This window comes from Macaca nemestrina, chromosome 6 (assembly GCF_043159975.1).
Source record: "Macaca nemestrina isolate mMacNem1 chromosome 6, mMacNem.hap1, whole genome shotgun sequence".
Taxonomy (NCBI): domain Eukaryota; kingdom Metazoa; phylum Chordata; class Mammalia; order Primates; family Cercopithecidae; genus Macaca; species Macaca nemestrina.
The window spans coordinates 30,047,232-30,064,877 of NC_092130.1; the positions used below are offsets into that span (position 1 = coordinate 30,047,232).

At 51.4% G+C, this 17,646-nt stretch overlaps 1 protein-coding gene across 5 annotated transcripts in view; it reads left to right on the forward strand.

Moving 5' to 3' along the window:
* Positions 1-16,386, forward strand: part of LOC105466870 (calcium/calmodulin dependent protein kinase II alpha) — a 69,542-nt gene extending 53,156 nt beyond the window's left edge. For 2 of the 5 annotated variants that reach the window (XM_011716004.3, XM_011716005.3), the window contains 4 exons: positions 4,517-4,592; positions 7,574-7,668; positions 12,680-12,908; positions 13,186-16,386. In XM_011716004.3, the coding sequence (XP_011714306.1) occupies positions 4,517-4,592; positions 7,574-7,668; positions 12,680-12,908; positions 13,186-13,189 (404 nt within the window). In that variant the 3' untranslated portion in view covers positions 13,190-16,386. Of the gene's footprint in view, positions 1-4,516; positions 4,593-7,573; positions 7,669-12,679; positions 12,913-13,185 lie in introns of those variants that run through there. The other 3 variants (XM_011716007.3, XM_011716008.3, XM_011716006.2) reach the window with 2 other exon arrangements.
* The last annotated feature ends 1,260 nt before the right edge of the window (positions 16,387-17,646 follow it).

Below are 17,646 nucleotides of genomic sequence, written 5' to 3' on the forward strand. Positions count from 1 at the left end.
GCCAGGAGCTTCTCCCCGTGTTTGGCAGGAAAGAGGAGTCCGTGTGCCTCCCCCAGCCTCTCCCGGCCTCAGAGAAAGTTTCCAGAGAACCGTTTTCTGGTGTTAATTTGTTAAGTCTTCTTACTAAGTGAGAATAACAGCTGGTGGGGTGGACTCTGACCTGACATTAAAGTTAATTAGAAATGTCATCCTCCAGGGAACATAGTCCCCTGAGGAGAGAAAGAGACATTAATATTTCAAAGCCCCTCTGGCTCACTGCACAGGCCTTTTGCCCTCTGAGCTGCATGGGGCTCTGCTTCCTTCCCACTCCCCCATCCCTCCAGATTCGCTCCATGAAAAATTAATTTCCTCTCCAACTAAAGAGCTACCTCTGCCTCGGGCAGAGGCATTCTGGGAAATATCAGTCAGGAATACTGATCCCATCTCAGTCTTAGCATGCTGTGTGGTCTTGAGAGAGTGTCTTAACCTATCTGGGGTCTGAGCTTTCCCATCTGTAGGGGAGCGTTCCCAGATTGTCTGGGTGAACAGCTGGCAGAGGAGAAAGGCCAGTGGTTGCTACTAAGTAGCTGCTGAATGAACACAGCAGTGGGGCTGCTGAGGGCATGGTAGAGGCCCAGAATCAGAGTGGACTTCTCCAGATGTAAGAAGCACCAGGCCCCCAGATCTTCTGTCCCACAGAACAAAGCTAGGGAGATTCCTGCCCACTAGGCTTTATTGTTGGTAACTTGGTGTCCTGAGTAGCTGGAGACACAGCCAAGTCAGATACTGTCTCAGGCTACATTAATAGAGGTATCATATCCAGAACGGGGGAGGGGATAGAGAGTGCTACCCCAGACCTGAGATTCTGCATTATTTAGGCCACACCTGAGATTGTGTGAGCATACTCAGAGAGGTATCTAGACAGCTCCAGGACTCTCAAGGATTAAATGGCCAGCTTGAGTCAGTACCACATCCTGGAGGCCTTCCGCTCTGAGAAGACTGGGCATAGAGGCTGGGGAAGCATGTGTTCACTTCAGGGCCGCAGAAGGCGGAAAGAAGACAAGAACTGTATCTACGGGGTTTCGGAAGGACAGATTTCAACTTGAAAGGAGAAGGAAGTGAAAATAGCCAGAGCCGTCCAACAGTGTGGCCAGCTTCCCGGCAGGCCACAAGCCCTGGGTTCTAACCAGAGCCACACCCCCTCATGCCAGGCTGCTGGGAAACATCCCTGCCCCAGCTAGAGACTCCAGGATGTCCTCAGGAGGAAGTTCCAATTCAGAGATTCCCAGATGATAATAACCACACTCCATTTCCCAAGGGCCGGGCACTGCGCTAACTTCTTTATATAATGCAGCATCCTTTACATAAGTGCTTGATCTAAAGGACTCGGAGCAGCAGCTGGCTCTCTGTGAGGACCAGGTACATGTTAGCTATTTCTATTGACATATTCTTAACTCAATCCTTAGAACAAATCTACAAGGTAAGTACTATTAGTATCTTCATTATACATATAGGGAAACTGAGGCACTGGACATTCCCTTGCCCAAGGGAACAGCTATTAAGTAAGTGGCAGAGCCAGAATCCAAACCCAGGGAGTCTGGCTCCAGAATCCATGCCCTCAGCCACTGTGCTAGATTCTCTGAGATGGCAGTGAGAAGCAACCCTCAGGAAACTGGCATTGAGTACAAGCTTATGGAACGGTGAGCCAAAAGGGTCTTAAAGTCCATGCAGAGAAGGCAAGGAGAGTGACTCAGGTCCCATGTTGGGAGCACATGGGTTTGCTCTGGTTGTCACCCCTGATTCCATGTGGGAATGGCAAGAAAGAGGTAGCTCTGGACCACGTGCAGTGGCTCACATCTGTAATCCCATCACTTCGAGGGCAAGGCAAGCAGATCACCTGAGGTCAGGAGTTCGTGACCAGGCTGGCCAACGTGGTGAAACCTCATCTCCACTACAAATACAAAAATTAGCTGGGCGTGGTGGTGCATGCCTGTAATCCCAGCTACTTGGGAGGCTGAGGCAGGAGAATCGCTTGAACCCACAAGGGGGAGGTTGCAGTGAGCTGTGACTGCACTACTGCACTCCTGCCTGGGCAATGCAGAGAGACCCTGTCTCAAAAAAAAAAAAAAAAAGAAAAGAAAAAAGAAAAAAAAGAGGTGGCTCTGGCTGGGCTAGGCTTCTTCCCATCCTCAATCTCCAGCTTCTGGGAAGGAGGGCACAGGTGATCAGGAAGCCAGGTTCTGGATGTCCTAGGGACAGTGGCTACCAGGCAACTTGGGCAAGTCCAAGGGGCAGGATGAAGATAGCAGTCCAGACTCTGGTTTGGTCCCATTCACTCCATTCATTCACTCATTCATTCATTCACTCAACACGTATGTATTGAGTGCTGCCTCTGCCCCGGCCCCAGGCAAGTCCCCAGAGAGAGAGGTGCAGCAACACCTGTTTGACCCAGTGGCATTCATGGTCTAAAAATGGACTCACTCCCAGCCCAGGTGATTCTGACTGGAGCCAGGAGAGAAAAGGGAATTAGCTGTTCACAGTGGTGCTGACATTGAATGATCACTGCTACATCTACCATGTGCCAAGGACGGTGCTGGGTGTGGTGTGGGAGAATGTGATGGGCTTTGGAGCTGCAAACTCTAATTAGGGTCCCAGTCCCACCGAAGCTAATTATTTAGCTTCTTTCACCTTCAGATTGCTCATCTGTGACGTGGAAGTGAAGCTGTGCTGTGAGGCTCTGGAACGTGGTAGACTAAGCACATAGCACATGACCTGGTACACTCATTCATTCATTCAGTGATAAAGACCTGTGGAGGTCAAGCCTGTTCCAGGCTCCAGGACGCAGTGAGCAAGGGATGTCACAGCCCAGCTCCCATGAGCTCATCTATGAGTTGGGGCATAGATAAGCATTGGAGCAAAACAATTGCGTGAGGTTAGTGTTATGACAGGCAGTGAGCTGAGGCCTCAGGGGCCTATGGAAAAGGCCCTGGGCCAGGAGCCAGGCTCTCCACCTGGTATGTGCTATGTCCTTGAGCAAATTACACCCCCCTCACTGGGCCTCAGTTTCCCTAAAGTTTGATAAGGAGGCTCTGGCCTCCAAAGGTTCTTCTAGCCTGGATGTTCTATGATTCGGTGTCCTCTGGGCCTGAGGTGAGCTCCTGTGTGGGGTGGCGTGGCATGAGCAACTGGTGAGGACAGGGCTGGTGAGGGCCTCTGCTAGGCTTGGGCTCCCTCCCAGGCTCCCAGAGTGAGAAATGCTGAGGCCAGACCTGAGCTTGCAATCCAGGCAATGTGTTCATCTATTCACCTGAGACAGCTCCAGTGGTCCAATGAGCTGGCCAGGTTTAAAGCCACGCTTAAGCCTATGGAAGGAGGGAAAGGGGCCTGCCTCTGGGAGACTGAGCAAGGCTTCTGTTAGGCTCTGCCAGGAGCCAGGACATCTGGCTTCAAATTCCTCTATCACTGAGGCTCAGTTACCTCGTATGTGAAGTGGAGGGAAGCTGACCTTGCCTACCTCCCAGGGTATTAGTGAAGAGCAGAGAGGCAACCCCTGGCAGGGGCCTAGGGAGGCAGGACATGGTCGCACTTGTGAGGTGCACCCACTGTGTGCCAGGCTTTGGCCAATGCTTCATGTACATCACATCACCCCACCCTCATAACAACCCTCGGAGAAGACTATCATCTCCATTTGACAGACCAGCAAACCACCTTGTGGCCCGCAGTTGCACAGCTTGAGGACCTGGACAGTCATTTAGATGAACATCTGTCTAAGCTGAAGCCTGCATTCTGTCCACTATGTATTTGGCTCTGAATGAATGAGAGGTGGTGGCATCCTCATTTTACAGACGGGAAAACTGAGGCTCAGAAAATCACACATCTAATAAGACTGCCATCTAACTCCACCAGAAAGACCAGCTGTTTGTGGTGTTTCAGTGGCAGACAGGGGAGGGCCAGGTCTCAGCAAATGGGATTCATTATGCCTAGAAAGTTCTGGGTAGCTCAGTGCCTAACTCCTGTCGGCACCCAAATACAGCAAGAAGCTCATCTAGGCTCGAGAGATGCGTATACCCTAAGATTTTTCTTAGAGGTCCTGGTTTTGGCCATAAGAAAGCCCCTGGCTCATGGCTATCAGTGACAGTGCCACAGTTGATACTGTTTTGATTTACATGGCAAAGCAAAGCGGGTAGGAATAAGTATTTGGGAGCCAAGACCTGGATCTACATCAGGCGTAGAGTCAGAATGTCCACCATGTATTAGAGGCAAAGACCACCAACAGAGACACTGGCTCTGGCCTTTGTAGTCGAGGAACTTTCACACCTTTTTTTTTTGCCTTTCTGGGCCTCAGTTTCTTCTGTGGAATGGGGGTGATGATGCCTATCCCCCAGCAGCAATGTGAGGATAAATGAGATCATCTGCATGAGGTCTTCAGGTCCCAGCACAGGGTCTGGCACATGATAAGGACTCAAGAAATGGTAGTTGGTGCTTCATTACCATCACTATTATTATTACTATTTCTGTGTCCCCTTCTGCCTTACAGTGCGGAAACAGGAAATTATAAAAGTGACAGAGCAGCTGATTGAAGCCATAAGCAATGGAGATTTTGAGTCCTACACGTGAGTCAGCTGGGCTCATTCTGCATGTCCTGCCTGGATCGTTGTTCAGGGGGTACCAATGGCTAACTTCGGGGGTCCTTGTCTCCGATCCTCATCCACTCACTTTGCATGTGCTGTGAATCGGGCTGAACTCATATTTCTATTTTGCATCTGGACTTGATGCTTATACTGAGCTTTCTGTTCACAACACTTCCCTATATGTCAGTCCTCCTCCTCCTCCTATCCTTCCTCCTCCTCACATCTTGTTCCCTGGGAGGAACTCCAACAAAACTCCTTTGCTTCCCCAAGGAAAGAGGGGGTGGACAGCATCACAGCATGGGCTTCCTCAGGAGATGAGCTGGGAAAGTGGAAAGGGAGGCACATTCCCCTCATTCCTGCCCAGTAGATCTGAGTGCTCACCCGAGACTCACTTGGACCTCTGACCTCAGATGGGCAGGAGCAGGCAGGATCTACAGGGCGTGTTCCTTCAGTGAGCAGGCATGAGCAGAAGTAATTCTAAGCAGAATCTGAACTCCTCTGAGGAAGTGAGGCAGCTTGCACAAAAATAACATAAAATGAGACATCCCAAACACACCTGGACTCGTCTTTGGAAGGGCAGCTGTGTGTGCAGGGGCTGAGCTGGAGCACCCTGTGCTGCTCACTCACACCTTTCCTGGCCTGGCCCAGAAACAAACTTCACTTGGGCCCTCAGCTGGCCCCAGGGAGAGTAAATATTTTGGGCTTAGTCCTTAATATTTTGACCAATGCTGACAAGGCCTGGGCCTGGAGACCAGACATACGCTTTTTGGAGGACAGAGACTGCCAACCAAGGCAGAGTTATTTTTGCCTGTTGGGTTAAAGTGAGTTGGGCATAACCTGGCTGGGGTTTGCTCTTTGGGTAGCCTGTTCCTGATTTCCAGCGTGCCCAGAGCTGAAGTTTGCCTCTCAAAGGCTTGGCAGACCAGGTGCATTCTTTTTTTTTTTTTTGAGATGGAGTCTCGCTCTGTCACCCAGGCTATAGTGCAGTGGTGTGATGTCAACTCACTGCAACCTCTGTCTCCCGGGTTCAAGCGATTCTCCTGCCGCAGCCTCCTGAGTAGCTGGGATTACAGGTGCACACCACCACGCCCAGCTAATTTTTGTATTTTTAGTAGAGACGGGGTTTCACCATGTTGGTCAGGATGGTCTCAAACTCCTGACCTCATGATCCACCCACCTCAGCCTCCCAAAGTGCTGGGATTACAGGTGTGAGCCACCACAGCGGCCTGCCAGGTGCATTCTAACTGTGGGAGAGTTTTCAGCGGCAGCAGGTGGCAAAGCCCCTTAGAAGGTCGCTGGCTCCCTCTGGAAGAACAAGGGGCTTAGAAGATGCATGTGTGGAACTGAGGGTGATGTGTACATATGTGTGTGCATGCACTGGTACACATGTGTACACGTTTGAGGCTGTGCACAAGGAGGGTGCGCAGGTGCGTGTGCATGTATATACCTGAGTGTTGCATAAAAGCATGGAAATAGGCTGTGAAGCTGGTCTTGCAGCCAGTTCTAGAAAGAATGGACTTGGAATGTATCATGCCAGTGGCTCTGAAAGCACACAGCCAGGGAGTGAAGGAAAGAGAGGTGGCCCCTGTGGTCCCCACGCTCCTCAGTGGCACTTCTGGGGATCCTGGGGAACCCCTTCCCACCTATGTGATGTCACTTCCTCTGACATCTGCAGCCTGCTCTAGGTTCTGACCCCTTGCCATGACCTCTGGGGTCCAGGATGCCCTGCGTAACCTTGAACATGTTCCTTCATCTCTCTGAGCCTCAGTTTCCCCATATGTACAATGGAGTTGGGGCGGATGACCTCCAAGTCTTCACTCTAGGAGGCAGGAACACCCAGGTGCCTCCAGGGTTGGGGCTTCTTCAGTGGGGGCGCTCAGTCTCCCACATGTCCAGACCCCCACTCTTGGGGGATTCTGGAGCTGAAAGGGTCCTAAGCATCCTGTTTGGTCCAAGCACAGTCCACCAGGCCCTGGCTTAAGCCATCTAGAGAATTTGGGGTAATGAGTAGAGAAGCAAGTTGTCTGGGGTCACCCAAACAGACAGGACAGAGCAGGGACAGTGCACCCTGCAAATTCTCCAGCTCAGATGGTGCTGGGCCTGACACCTTCTCCTGGGTGTCTCCAATTCTACCCTGGGTTGGGAGCTTTGCTTGTCCTGGGACATTTCCTGTCCCTGGCTTCATTGCTATTGTCACAGGGGTCCGTGTTACACCACAAAAGATCCCACAGACCTGGAGATGGGAAAGACAGGTTGTTCCCTTCCCCTGCCTAGCTGTCAGGGTCTCCCAGAAGACTAGGACCTGGAAGGGAACAACAGCTGAAAATACACAGCCTCTGTCATGCCCTGTGCTTCTCCTCCCAAATAGTACCTCATCTAATGCTATTTTTCTCATCTTACAGAAGAGGAAACTGAGGCTCACAGCCAAGGCTGCTGTTAACAATAGGGTACCTTTGTTCAAATTAGCAAAACTCACCCCTTCCGGGTATACACCTGGCTTGATGAGCAGAAGTCACCTTTATGGGAAGGAAAAGGCAGTGCCCCCCATCCTGACCCCACAGGAAGACAAATTAGAAAAAGCCCCCTCTGGATCCACTGTCCTGAACGAGGGAGTGCAATCTGGAGAGTAGAGAGCAAGCTGAATTTCCTCCCCACCAGCACCTTTAGTGCACCGCACAGCCCTGCACACCATCCATGGTGCTCTTGCTTAAAGGGGCTAAGCCACTTGCTTGGGGTCGCATAGCCATTGGCAGAGCCAGGGCCTGAACCCAGGCTTCTGGGATCTAGGTGGCACCAACCTGTCAGTGATATCACATACTTTATAGCTTGCAAGCCCCTTCCCATCCACTAACTTCAATGATCCTGTGAGGTGGGTGCAATCATTCCTATTTCACAGGCTCACCCTCCAAGGGTCCAGTGAGAAGCCGCCCCAGCCCCTCTTTCCTCTGGCTTCTTTCCCCCAGGAAGATGTGCGACCCTGGCATGACAGCCTTCGAACCTGAGGCCCTGGGGAACCTGGTTGAGGGCCTGGACTTCCATCGATTCTATTTTGAAAACCGTGAGCAATTCCTTCTCTCTGTGGTGCCTGTTGTCTGCTCTCGTTCCATGTCCTGCCGGATGGCACAGCAGGGTGACGGGCAGGGCCCCAGGGGCGGCTCAGGAGCCAGCGAAGAGGAAGCTCCCGTGTGGACTGGGGTTGGTACCCTCTTGGTTCCCTCTCCTAACCCTGGCCCATTGACTACCAGCTACCCCTCCTGTGGTTGAAGATGGGGCAGGCGAGGTCCCAGAGACCAGGGACATACAGGACAAGCCCTCCCAGACCTCTCCTGCCCATGACCCTGGGAGGAGCCTGGGGAGGGCCTTGATTCCTGCATTATAGATAAGGGAGCCTTCCCACTGGCACACACACCCGAGTTAGTTATCTTGATGCCTGGGGCCATCCCAGCTGCCCAGCTGGTCACAAGCTGGCTGGTGGGTTGTTATACAAGTGCCCTCTGTGGGTGGGCAGTTTGGGAAAGAGGTGAGGACAGAGAGCTCACACTGCTGTGCCCCTGCCTGTTTGTCTAGGTCTCTGTCCTGCATGTCTGTCCTTCCTGGGCCTCTCCTTTGCAGGAGAGACCTTGGCAGCTTTGCAACCAGGAGCGTCAGAGGGTTGAGGCTGGGCCTGACCCAGGGTGCTTTCTGCCTGTGTCTGTGTTTCCCTAGGCCAGGGGTCAGAAATCAAAATGCACACAGGTTAGAATCATGCAGCTTAGGACAGGGAGGAAGGACCTAAGAAGTGGTATATCCAGGGTGCCCCAAAGTCAAGGGCGTGTATCACTGAGGCTACACAGTGATTTCAGGTATATGTGGGCACCACTTAAAACAGCATTAGTTTACACAGTGGGAGAACTCTTTCCTTCTTAATTCTCTTTCAATACTCTGGCTCCATCGGGGGAAAGGCTCTGCTGGGTGCTAGCCTGTCTTCAACACCTCTCTGCCACTTAGTAATTTCCCTCTTTATCAAAGAGAAAGCAAATCTCAGGCTCAGATCTCTTTCAGGCAGGAGAATGGTACAAGGATTATGTAACTTTCTTTCATTTTCACAGGCCTTATTATTAGAACTTTATTCATTGTACTGACTGTTCATTAATGATTATGTCAATAAGTTTTATTTTAAAATAAATCTATAGCTGGGCGCGATGGCTCATGCATGTAATCCCAGCACGGTGGGAGGCTGAGGCGGGCAGCTCACTTGAGGTCAGGAGTTCGAGACCAGCCTGGCCAATATGATGACACCCCGTCTCTACTAAAATTACAAAAATTAGTTGACCGTGGTGGTGGGTGCCTGTAATCCCTGCTACTAGGGAGGCTGAGGCTGCAGTGAGCCAATATTGCACCACTGCACTCCAGCCTGGGCGACAGAACAAGATTCAGTCTCCACAAAAAAACAAAAACCAAAAAACCTATAGAAATTAGTAAAGTGAATCCATTCAGGAAAATCCTTTTTTTTTTTTTTTTTTTTTTTTGACTGAGTCTCACTCTGTTGCCCAGGCTGAAGTGCAGTGGCACGATCTTGGCTCACTGCAATCTCCACCTCCCAGGTTCAAGCAATTCTCCTGCCTCAGCCTCCTGAGTAGCTGGGATCACAGGTGCCCGCCACCACACCCAGCTAATTTTTGTATTTTTAGTAGAGACGGGGTTTCACCACGTTGGCCAGGCTGGTCTCAAGCTCCTGACCTCAGGTGATCTGCCTGCCTCAGCCTCCCAAAGTGCTGGGATTACAGGCGTGAGCCACCAAGCCCGCCCCAGGAAATACTTTAATGAAGTGTGTACAGTGGCACTCGTGAATGGTAAAAATAACAAAGAAGCTACTTCAGTGACTGAAGTAGGATCTGGTCCAGCTCTTCATCATACAGAGGGGAAACTGAGGCTCAGAGGGAAGTGACTTGTCTAAAGGAATCCAGGAAGCCGGTGGCAGAACCTAGACCTGACTCACCCCAGTGGCCTTTCCCATCCCTGTAGCACCTGCTGCATCTGCACGTTAGCAAACCCCCACTGGAACTGACACTCCTTTCCTGGCTTGCACCCTCTCTCACTGAACTTTATAGAGTATAGAGGCAAAGGACACCCTCCAAAAAGCTGTGAAGAAGAAAGCAACATCTTCCTTTAATAAATCAAATAAATTCTCCAAGGCTAGCAAGGAAGATTGAATTCTTGGCTGGGTGTAGTGGCTCATGTCTGTAATCCCAGCACTTTGGGAGGTCGAGGTGGGAGGATCACCTGAGGTCAGGAGTTCAAGACCAAGTCTGGCCAACATGGTGAAACCCCATCTCTACCAAAAATACAAAAATCAGCCAGGTGTGGTTGTACACACCTGTAATTTCAGCTACTTGGGAGGCTGAGGCACAAGAATCACTTGAACCTGGGAGGCAGAGGTTTCAGTGAGCCAAGATCATGCCACTGCACTCCAGTCTGGGAGACAGAACAAGATTCCATCTAAAAAAAAAAAAAAAAAAAAAAAAAAATTGAATTTTCATGCAAGGAGAGGTGGCTGGACCCCATATGTCCCTGTCACCCTGGAGCTCCCTCACTGATCATGGTAGCTATCATCCTACAGTCTGTCCTCTGGGGGCACGGATCCCCCAGTGTGAACTTACAATCCCCACAAAGCAGGGACCAGGTTAAGGCCCAACTGTAAAGGCTCAGGGATGGCAAAATGGAAATAATCACAGAGAGGAAGCCATGCAGCCCTTGGCCTGCCTCTATGCAGCGGGCCCCATCTTAGTGCTGGCCCCCAGACTCCAGGCTTAAACATCTGCTCACCTCCAAGGCAGAACCCATAAGGGCAGACCCAGAGTAACTGCTCACTCCTGGCCTCCAAGGCAGAACCCACAAGGGCAGACCCAGAGTAACTGTTCACTCCCGGCCAAGTTCCACCTCCCAGAGCCCTATTTTTTCCTGTTGAGGACTTGATTCTCTCTCCCACCCTATGCACAAGGGTAGATATTGGAAGCTGTCTATCTTTTCAAAAGACACCACATCAAGTGGCATTTCTTTACAAATACCTTCTAGGACTCCAGTCCTTGCTGACTGCAGCAAGGCCCAGTGCCCCCAGCAATGCTAAGCTCTGTTTGTCCCTCCTGGGATTGTTCTAGATTGTTCTAACCCAGTCTCACTTGGAAACTGACTTCTTTTTTTTTTTTTAATTTTATCTATTATCTATCTATCTGTCTATCTATCTATCTATCTATCTATCTATCTATCTATCTATCTATCTACCTACCTACCAGGTTATGAGACTGGCTATTTTTCATATTTTTTGTAGAGACAGGGTTTCACTTTGTTGCCCAGGCTGGTCTCAAACTCCTGGGCTCACGCAATCCACTTGCCTTGGTCTCCTAAACTGTTGGAATTACAGGAGTGAGCCACGGCTCCCAGCCGAAACTGACTTCTTTTAGATTCCACTGCATTTTTTCAGGAATTAGCCCAGCTTGGGACAAGTCAGATTGCTTCTCTGGACCTGAGTTTGTGTATCTGTGGAATGGATACATTGGTCTTGTATGCCTTCAGCCCTGAATGCTGTCAGGGACACTTACAGAGCCCTCCTCAGATTCTACAGTTGGGCTGCTGGGTGACCTCTGACCTCTGAGGTCACTCCCAAGTCTATGATGCTGAAACTCTACATTCTGTATGTCTGAGAGCCCAAATTCTAAGTCTGTTATTCTACGGTGCCTAAGACTTGGTGATTTTAAGTCCTTTATCCAAAGCCTGGGTGTAGCGTGCTTCTGATATTAGGGGATGGGTGCTATTGGATATTTTCTGCAATCCTGAAAAATAAAAAATACATTTTACATTTTTCAGGAAATAAGTGGCTCACAAACCTGGCTTGGTACCAGGATCAAGGGGTAGGGAAGGAGAAGGGATACTTTTAATATTAGAGGTTCTTGAACTGGGCTCTCTAAGGGTGGGGTTGGGGAAGCTGTGTTTTAAGTCAGCACCTCCCATGATTCAGACCTATATTCAGGCTACACAAAGGGAAGGGCTCCTCTCAGGCCTGAGATATAGATCACCACTGTCCGACCCCTCCCTGGGTCATTGTCTTTCTATGCTTTCATTTCCTACCTTGAGGAAAACATTGAGTTTCTAGAATTAATATAGTAATATTAATGGTGATGCCCCATGTTTCGAGCGGTGGAAGCTGGTGTCAGGGACTTTGTCGGCCCTATCATGATTCCAAGAGCCATACATGTCTCCCTAACATTGGAAAGCCCCATGACCTCACCCCATGACTTCACCCCAAGAACGGTATCAATACCGTTCTTATCATTTCAAGGTTCTAAGATTCTACAGTTCTCATATTCCCCCAAGTTTCCGCAATTCTGTATATCTATAGTAGAAGGGGCTAACAGGCCCACGGGCCGTGTCTGAACTGTAGATACGTTTCACTTGGCTTGCACGATGTTTTAAATTTGAATTAGATGCCAATAATAAAAAATGAAGAGTTTTCATATAAAAATTCAGATTTCCAGATTCTCTTGAATGTCAACACCGGTCTCACTCACATAGCAACCACCAGGGAAGCTGTGTGCAGGATACCCGCTTTAGGTGGGACAAGACATTCTATTCGCCACAGTCCCCATCACTCCCTATCGCCTCCCTGACCCAGAGGCAAAGGGTCAGTTGTCATTTAGCATCTTATACCCAGCTCAGCCCCCGTTGTTTATGTGCCTGCCTGGTACCTGGGGAGATCCGGATTTGAGACTCTGCTCAGAGCTTATCTGGTTCTATAATCCTCTAGGCTTATTCCATGTGGCTAATAGTCATGATTCTAACATTCCATTTTCCCTTGTTTGATGAATTCTGCATGTCTGAACTCCACTGTATCTAAGCTGGGATGTGATGTCCCCATCATCTAGAAGTTCTACCTTGATGCCAGGTAGCTGAGCCCTGCCACAGAGGCCCCCTCCCTACAAATGGGGCAGACAGTGTGCTTCCATTGAGAGGGCTGCTGGGAGTGGAGGAAGTGAAGAAAGTGAGACAGGAGGCCCCGGTTGCATCTCCTCTGCCCCTCCCATCCCCGTCTCCAGTGTGGTCCCGGAACAGCAAGCCCGTGCACACCACCATCCTGAATCCTCACATCCACCTGATGGGCGACGAGTCAGCCTGCATCGCCTACATCCGCATCACGCAGTACCTGGACGCCGGCGGCATCCCACGCACCGCCCAGTCGGAGGAGACCCGTGTCTGGCACCGCCGGGACGGCAAATGGCAGATCGTCCACTTCCACAGATCTGGGGCGCCCTCCGTCCTGCCCCAGTAAGAATCCCTCCTTCCCACCTCCCAGGGTAATGTAAAGGATGGGAGTGTTGCCCTGGAGGGGGTTACGTCAGGGAAGCTGCTGCCTTCAGCTCTGAAAGGCTGCAGAGTGTAGTGGGAAGACCCCAAGAAGAGGGGGCAAGGCCTGCAGGTCTGAGGGAAGAGCTGGGCAGGAGCCACCGGGGACCGCTTGGACTCCATCTAAAGCGGCAGGGTGGGTGGGTTGCCCAAGCAGGAAACACCATGCCCTGAGAAGCACCCCGTGTGTGTCTTACAGCTGAGGGACCAGGCCAGGGTCACTGCGTTGCTGTGCCGCAGAGATCCACTCTGTCCGTGGAATGGAGCTGCTGGTTCTCCCAGGTGGATTTTGCTGGAATTCTCCCATCTCATCACCCCACCACCGTCACTTCTGTACCTGCATCAAGAAAACTTGCTTGTTCACAAAAGTCATCGCAACTTCAGAGCGAATGGCCACATCTCCCCACCTCTCACCCCCACCCTCTCTCCTGCCAGGCTGGGGCTTCCTCAGGCATGGGTGCCCACGGCACTGGCCCCCTCTCCCCAGCCTCGGCTGCTGTCCGCCTGGCCTGTCTCGGGCTGTAGGCTAGAATGCCCGGGCTGTGTGCCCACTAGTGGCTGGGGAGAAGGAGGGGTGGCATGGTGAGGAAGGCAGCATCTGCCCATCCCTCTCCCAGACCTTTCCTATTCCAGTGTCCCCAGGGAAGGGCAGATGACACTCCCTTCCCTCAAGCCAACCGCCCTGAAGGAGGGGGGAGAAGAGCATATGCCAGGAGCCTCCTGCCTCAAAGTGCTCCCCTAAGTCTTCTCTTTCCTGTGCTGACCTCAGGGTGGTCTGACCCTTCCCTCAGTGTGGGGGACGTGGCCCTCTCAGGTGCCCCTACTTGCTTTCTGCTTCCTTCTGGTGAAGTCCACCTCCAACATTAACCCGCCCACCCCGCTCCACCGTTAACCCTGGAGAATTCCAGCTTCGTCATATCTCAGAGAGGGAATCTAATTGTTTTTGGGGGGCAAACGAAAGCAACGTTTAGGTATCACTTCTACTTGGACCGCATGCCTTTTTATAGCCAAATTTCTGTGTATTTCGTAAATGGATTTCGCGTTAATGGATATTTATGTAATAACTAAACTTCTCAGATTATCGTGAGAAGGGTCAGGTTGGAAGGGGTGTAGGAAGGGGGTGAGGGGTAGTTTTTTTTCTGTTCTAGTTTTTTTTTTTTTTCTTTGTCATCTCTGAGGTGGACCTTGTCACCTGTGGTTATTGGGGCCGAGGCAGACTCAGCTCCGGGGAGAAGGGCCTCTCTGCCATTTTGGTCCCAAGGTGTACTGACACAGGCGTTCCTTTTGGGACTGTGGAAGCATCAGATGCCAGCACTGACTCAGGAACAGCAAGTCAGGGCAGAGAGGAGGAGGGAAGCTGTCAGGATGGAAATATCTGGACTTTTCTTTGCTTCCCTCCCAAACTGGGGTCTTCACTGCTGAACTTCCCGGGATTTCATTTCACCATATCAGTGTGCCACCCCCAGTGCCCCCCACCCACCTCTGGGGGCCCGTGAGCATGTGTCTCCATTGCCTCTCTCCCCTTGACGTCTGATGACCACAGCAGAGCACTGGGAATTTCTACTCTTCACGCCTCATCCTGCAGCCTCGGGTTCTCATTCTCCCTTTCTTTTCCTCTTTCCCTCTTTCCCTGGGATTGACTCTGAGTGGAATACCTTGGCACATCCACTAGGATCTACTGTCTGCACTGTTTTCTTTGCATGACTTTATATGCAGTAAGTATGTTGAAAACAAACGAAAAGAAGAAAACACTCAACAAAACCAATCTACATGTTTTGGACTTAAAAAAAAATAGAGGTTGTATTCTCAGTGTCCGACTCGGAATTATGTTGCTGCCTCTCTGTGCTTTTGGCCTCTGTGTGGCCGTGTTTTGCCAGCATGAGATATCGTCCCCTCTGGAGGATTTTAGGGGAGGAAGAGCCACGTCCCCAGGGATTGGAGGAGGCTCCGGTACCCTCGACCCTCCTGGGTGTTGGTTGGAGCAGAACTGGTGAGGATGTTTGATCTAATACTTTCTGAGCTCTCCCCGATCACCAGCTGTCTGCTGGATTCTTTTCTCAAGTCCTGCTGCCCAGGTCCAGGTGAGACAGGCAGCGCCAGGTCTGCAGGCCGGGAGAGATGCTGCCCAGGCCTCCTGGTTTCCAAGCTGGCCCATCACTGGCCTCTGTCCTTGGCAGAGACCTTGCTGCCCAGGCCCAGGTCGGGCTGTTGGCCTGCCCTAGGCCCAGAGGGCTTCCCAGTAAGGCCCAGTGATCCCATTATCCCAGGGGCAAACCCACCTGTCCCCCTTGTGAGCTGCCGGTTCCCTACAGCCACCCCCAGTCAAGGGTGAGGGTGTGGCCTTCACCAGGGGCTGCTGCAATTACAGAGCAAGGTCTGAGCTCTTCTTCAGCCTCAGTTTCCTCATTGGTTAAAAGGGTTCTTTGTTCCCATTCCAACCGATGAAGGAGCAAACGTCTAGTGATGTGAAGCCTAATTTACCTGCAGGAACTGGCAGGGATAGTCACTGGCTGGACTCCTGTTTACTTCTAGACCTGGTCAGGCTCCATCCCCTCCCCCACCTGCCCCTGATTCCCCTCTTCAGTGCCTGTCAACTGCTTTTCAGCAGTGGACTGCAGGGGAAAGAGCAGTTATTTGGGGTGAGTAGGCTTCAATTCCCAGCTCTGACCAGACTTGCTGTGTGACCTTGGGCAAGTTCCTTCCCCTCTCTGGAGCTTGGTTTCCCCACCAGAGGAAACTGAGCTGGAGGAGCCTGAGGTCCTGCCTTTTATTGGCTGACACACCTCCTGTCCACTGTGTCCCTCTCCAAGTGCCAGAGAAGTGGAGGCACGTCGCTACCCCAGGCTGAGATGGCCCCACTGTGAAGGCCACACCTGTGGGTGGGTAGCCACCTGGTGCCACCACAGGGCACCAGGGATGATCCTGATGCGGCAGGCAGGGGAGACTCCCAGAAAAATCTGCGCAGAGCCCACCCTCACCAGATAAACTCTGTGCTCCTCCAAAACTTCCTTTAGATGCAAAAAAAAAAAAAAAAAAAAATCCAAACCCAAGTCAAAACCTTGGCTCCAGCATGCAAACACGTTTACAGGAAGGTATTCTCCTGGGTTTGTGCCCACCATGGTGCGAATCCTGACCCAGGGCCTCCTGTCTCCCTTCAAAGGGAGACCCTTTTGGGGGATGAGTTTGCCAGACTCCCCGTGCTGGTTTCTTTGTTACTATTTGTTTGGGGTTTTGTTTTAGTTCTTTTTTTTTTTTCTTTTCTTTTCTTTTTTAAAAATATGTGGCTGTGAACTTGAATGACCACTGCTCAAACTTTCTGCTATTGGCGGGGGTGGGATGGGAAGAAGGGGCGTCTGTTTTATTCTTGGTGTTTTCAGTGCAATAAATAGCTACAAAATTCTGTGCACTCTGTGTGTCCCTGTCTTGGTCAAGCCCCTGAGCTGGGAGGTTTTTGTTGGTTTCCAGTTCTAGATCTGCCCCATGGCAAAATAAAAGTCCTGGTCTTCATTCTGATTGGACCAACTCTGGTCACATGCTCAAGGCTGAACCAGTCACTGTGGGATTATGCCTGGACCATGTGCCTCACCTGTAGAGCCAGGGATGGAATTAGCTTTCTCCCAGGTACAGGGGGTACCCCCAACAAGAGCAAAGGGGTGGCTATGGGTTGCTGAGCAGCCAAGAGTTAAAGTCTCCCTCGGGCCTTGGGGCAAGGTTCTGCTCCTCTGGGCCTCAGTTTCCCTGTACAATGTGGAGGTTATTCCACGAGTCCCCCACCCATTCTCCTCCCTCAGCCCAGCCTCACAGACAAGTGCCCAGGACTCACCATGCCAGAGAGTGCTTTAAAGAATGGGGAAGGGGAGGAAGGATTTTTTTTTTTTTTTCTGAGACAGAGTCTCGCTCTTGCTCTGTTGCTCAGGCTGGAGTGCAATGGCGTGATCTCAGCTCACCGCAACCTCCGTCTCCCGGCTCCAAGCAATTCTCCTGCCTCAGCCTCTTGAGTAGCTGGGATTAAAGGCGTGCACCACCACACCTGGCTAATTTTTGTATTTTTAGTAAAGACGGGGTTTCATCACATTGGTTAGGCTGGTCTTGAACTCCTGACCTCGTGATCCACCCACCTCAGCCTCCCAAAGTGCTGGGATTACAGGTGTGAGCCACCGCGCCTGGCAGAGGAAGGGTCTCTTTACCCATAAACATATGTCTAGACCTAGTGCCTGGGACACTTTGGTCCTTGGAGCCTGAGCTGCTGGCCTCTGGCAGGGCAGAGCCAAAGTGGATGCAGAGGCTTTGGCCACCTTCAGGCCACGGAAGAGTGACCAACCTTCCCAGCTACCTATGTGAGATTTTCAGTGCTCAAACCAGGACAGCACCAGGCCAACCAAACAAGCTGGTCACTCATCCATTGCCCAGAGACCCGGATGCCACAGAGCCAAGGAAAGGTGCCCATCGGAGCCCACAGTTCCCTCTAGACCATACCCCAGGTGCCTGGGACTTCAGAATCCCTGCACCAGCTGCTTTCCAGGTCTATTCTCACTGCTGGTGTGTGGAATGGCCAGGGGCAGTGTCTGTGTGGAGTGTGCATCTTGCACACAGGGGAGGACCTTCACAGTGACAGCACAGGCCAAGGCTGAGAAAAGCAAGAGAGGCTTGGGGGCTTCCA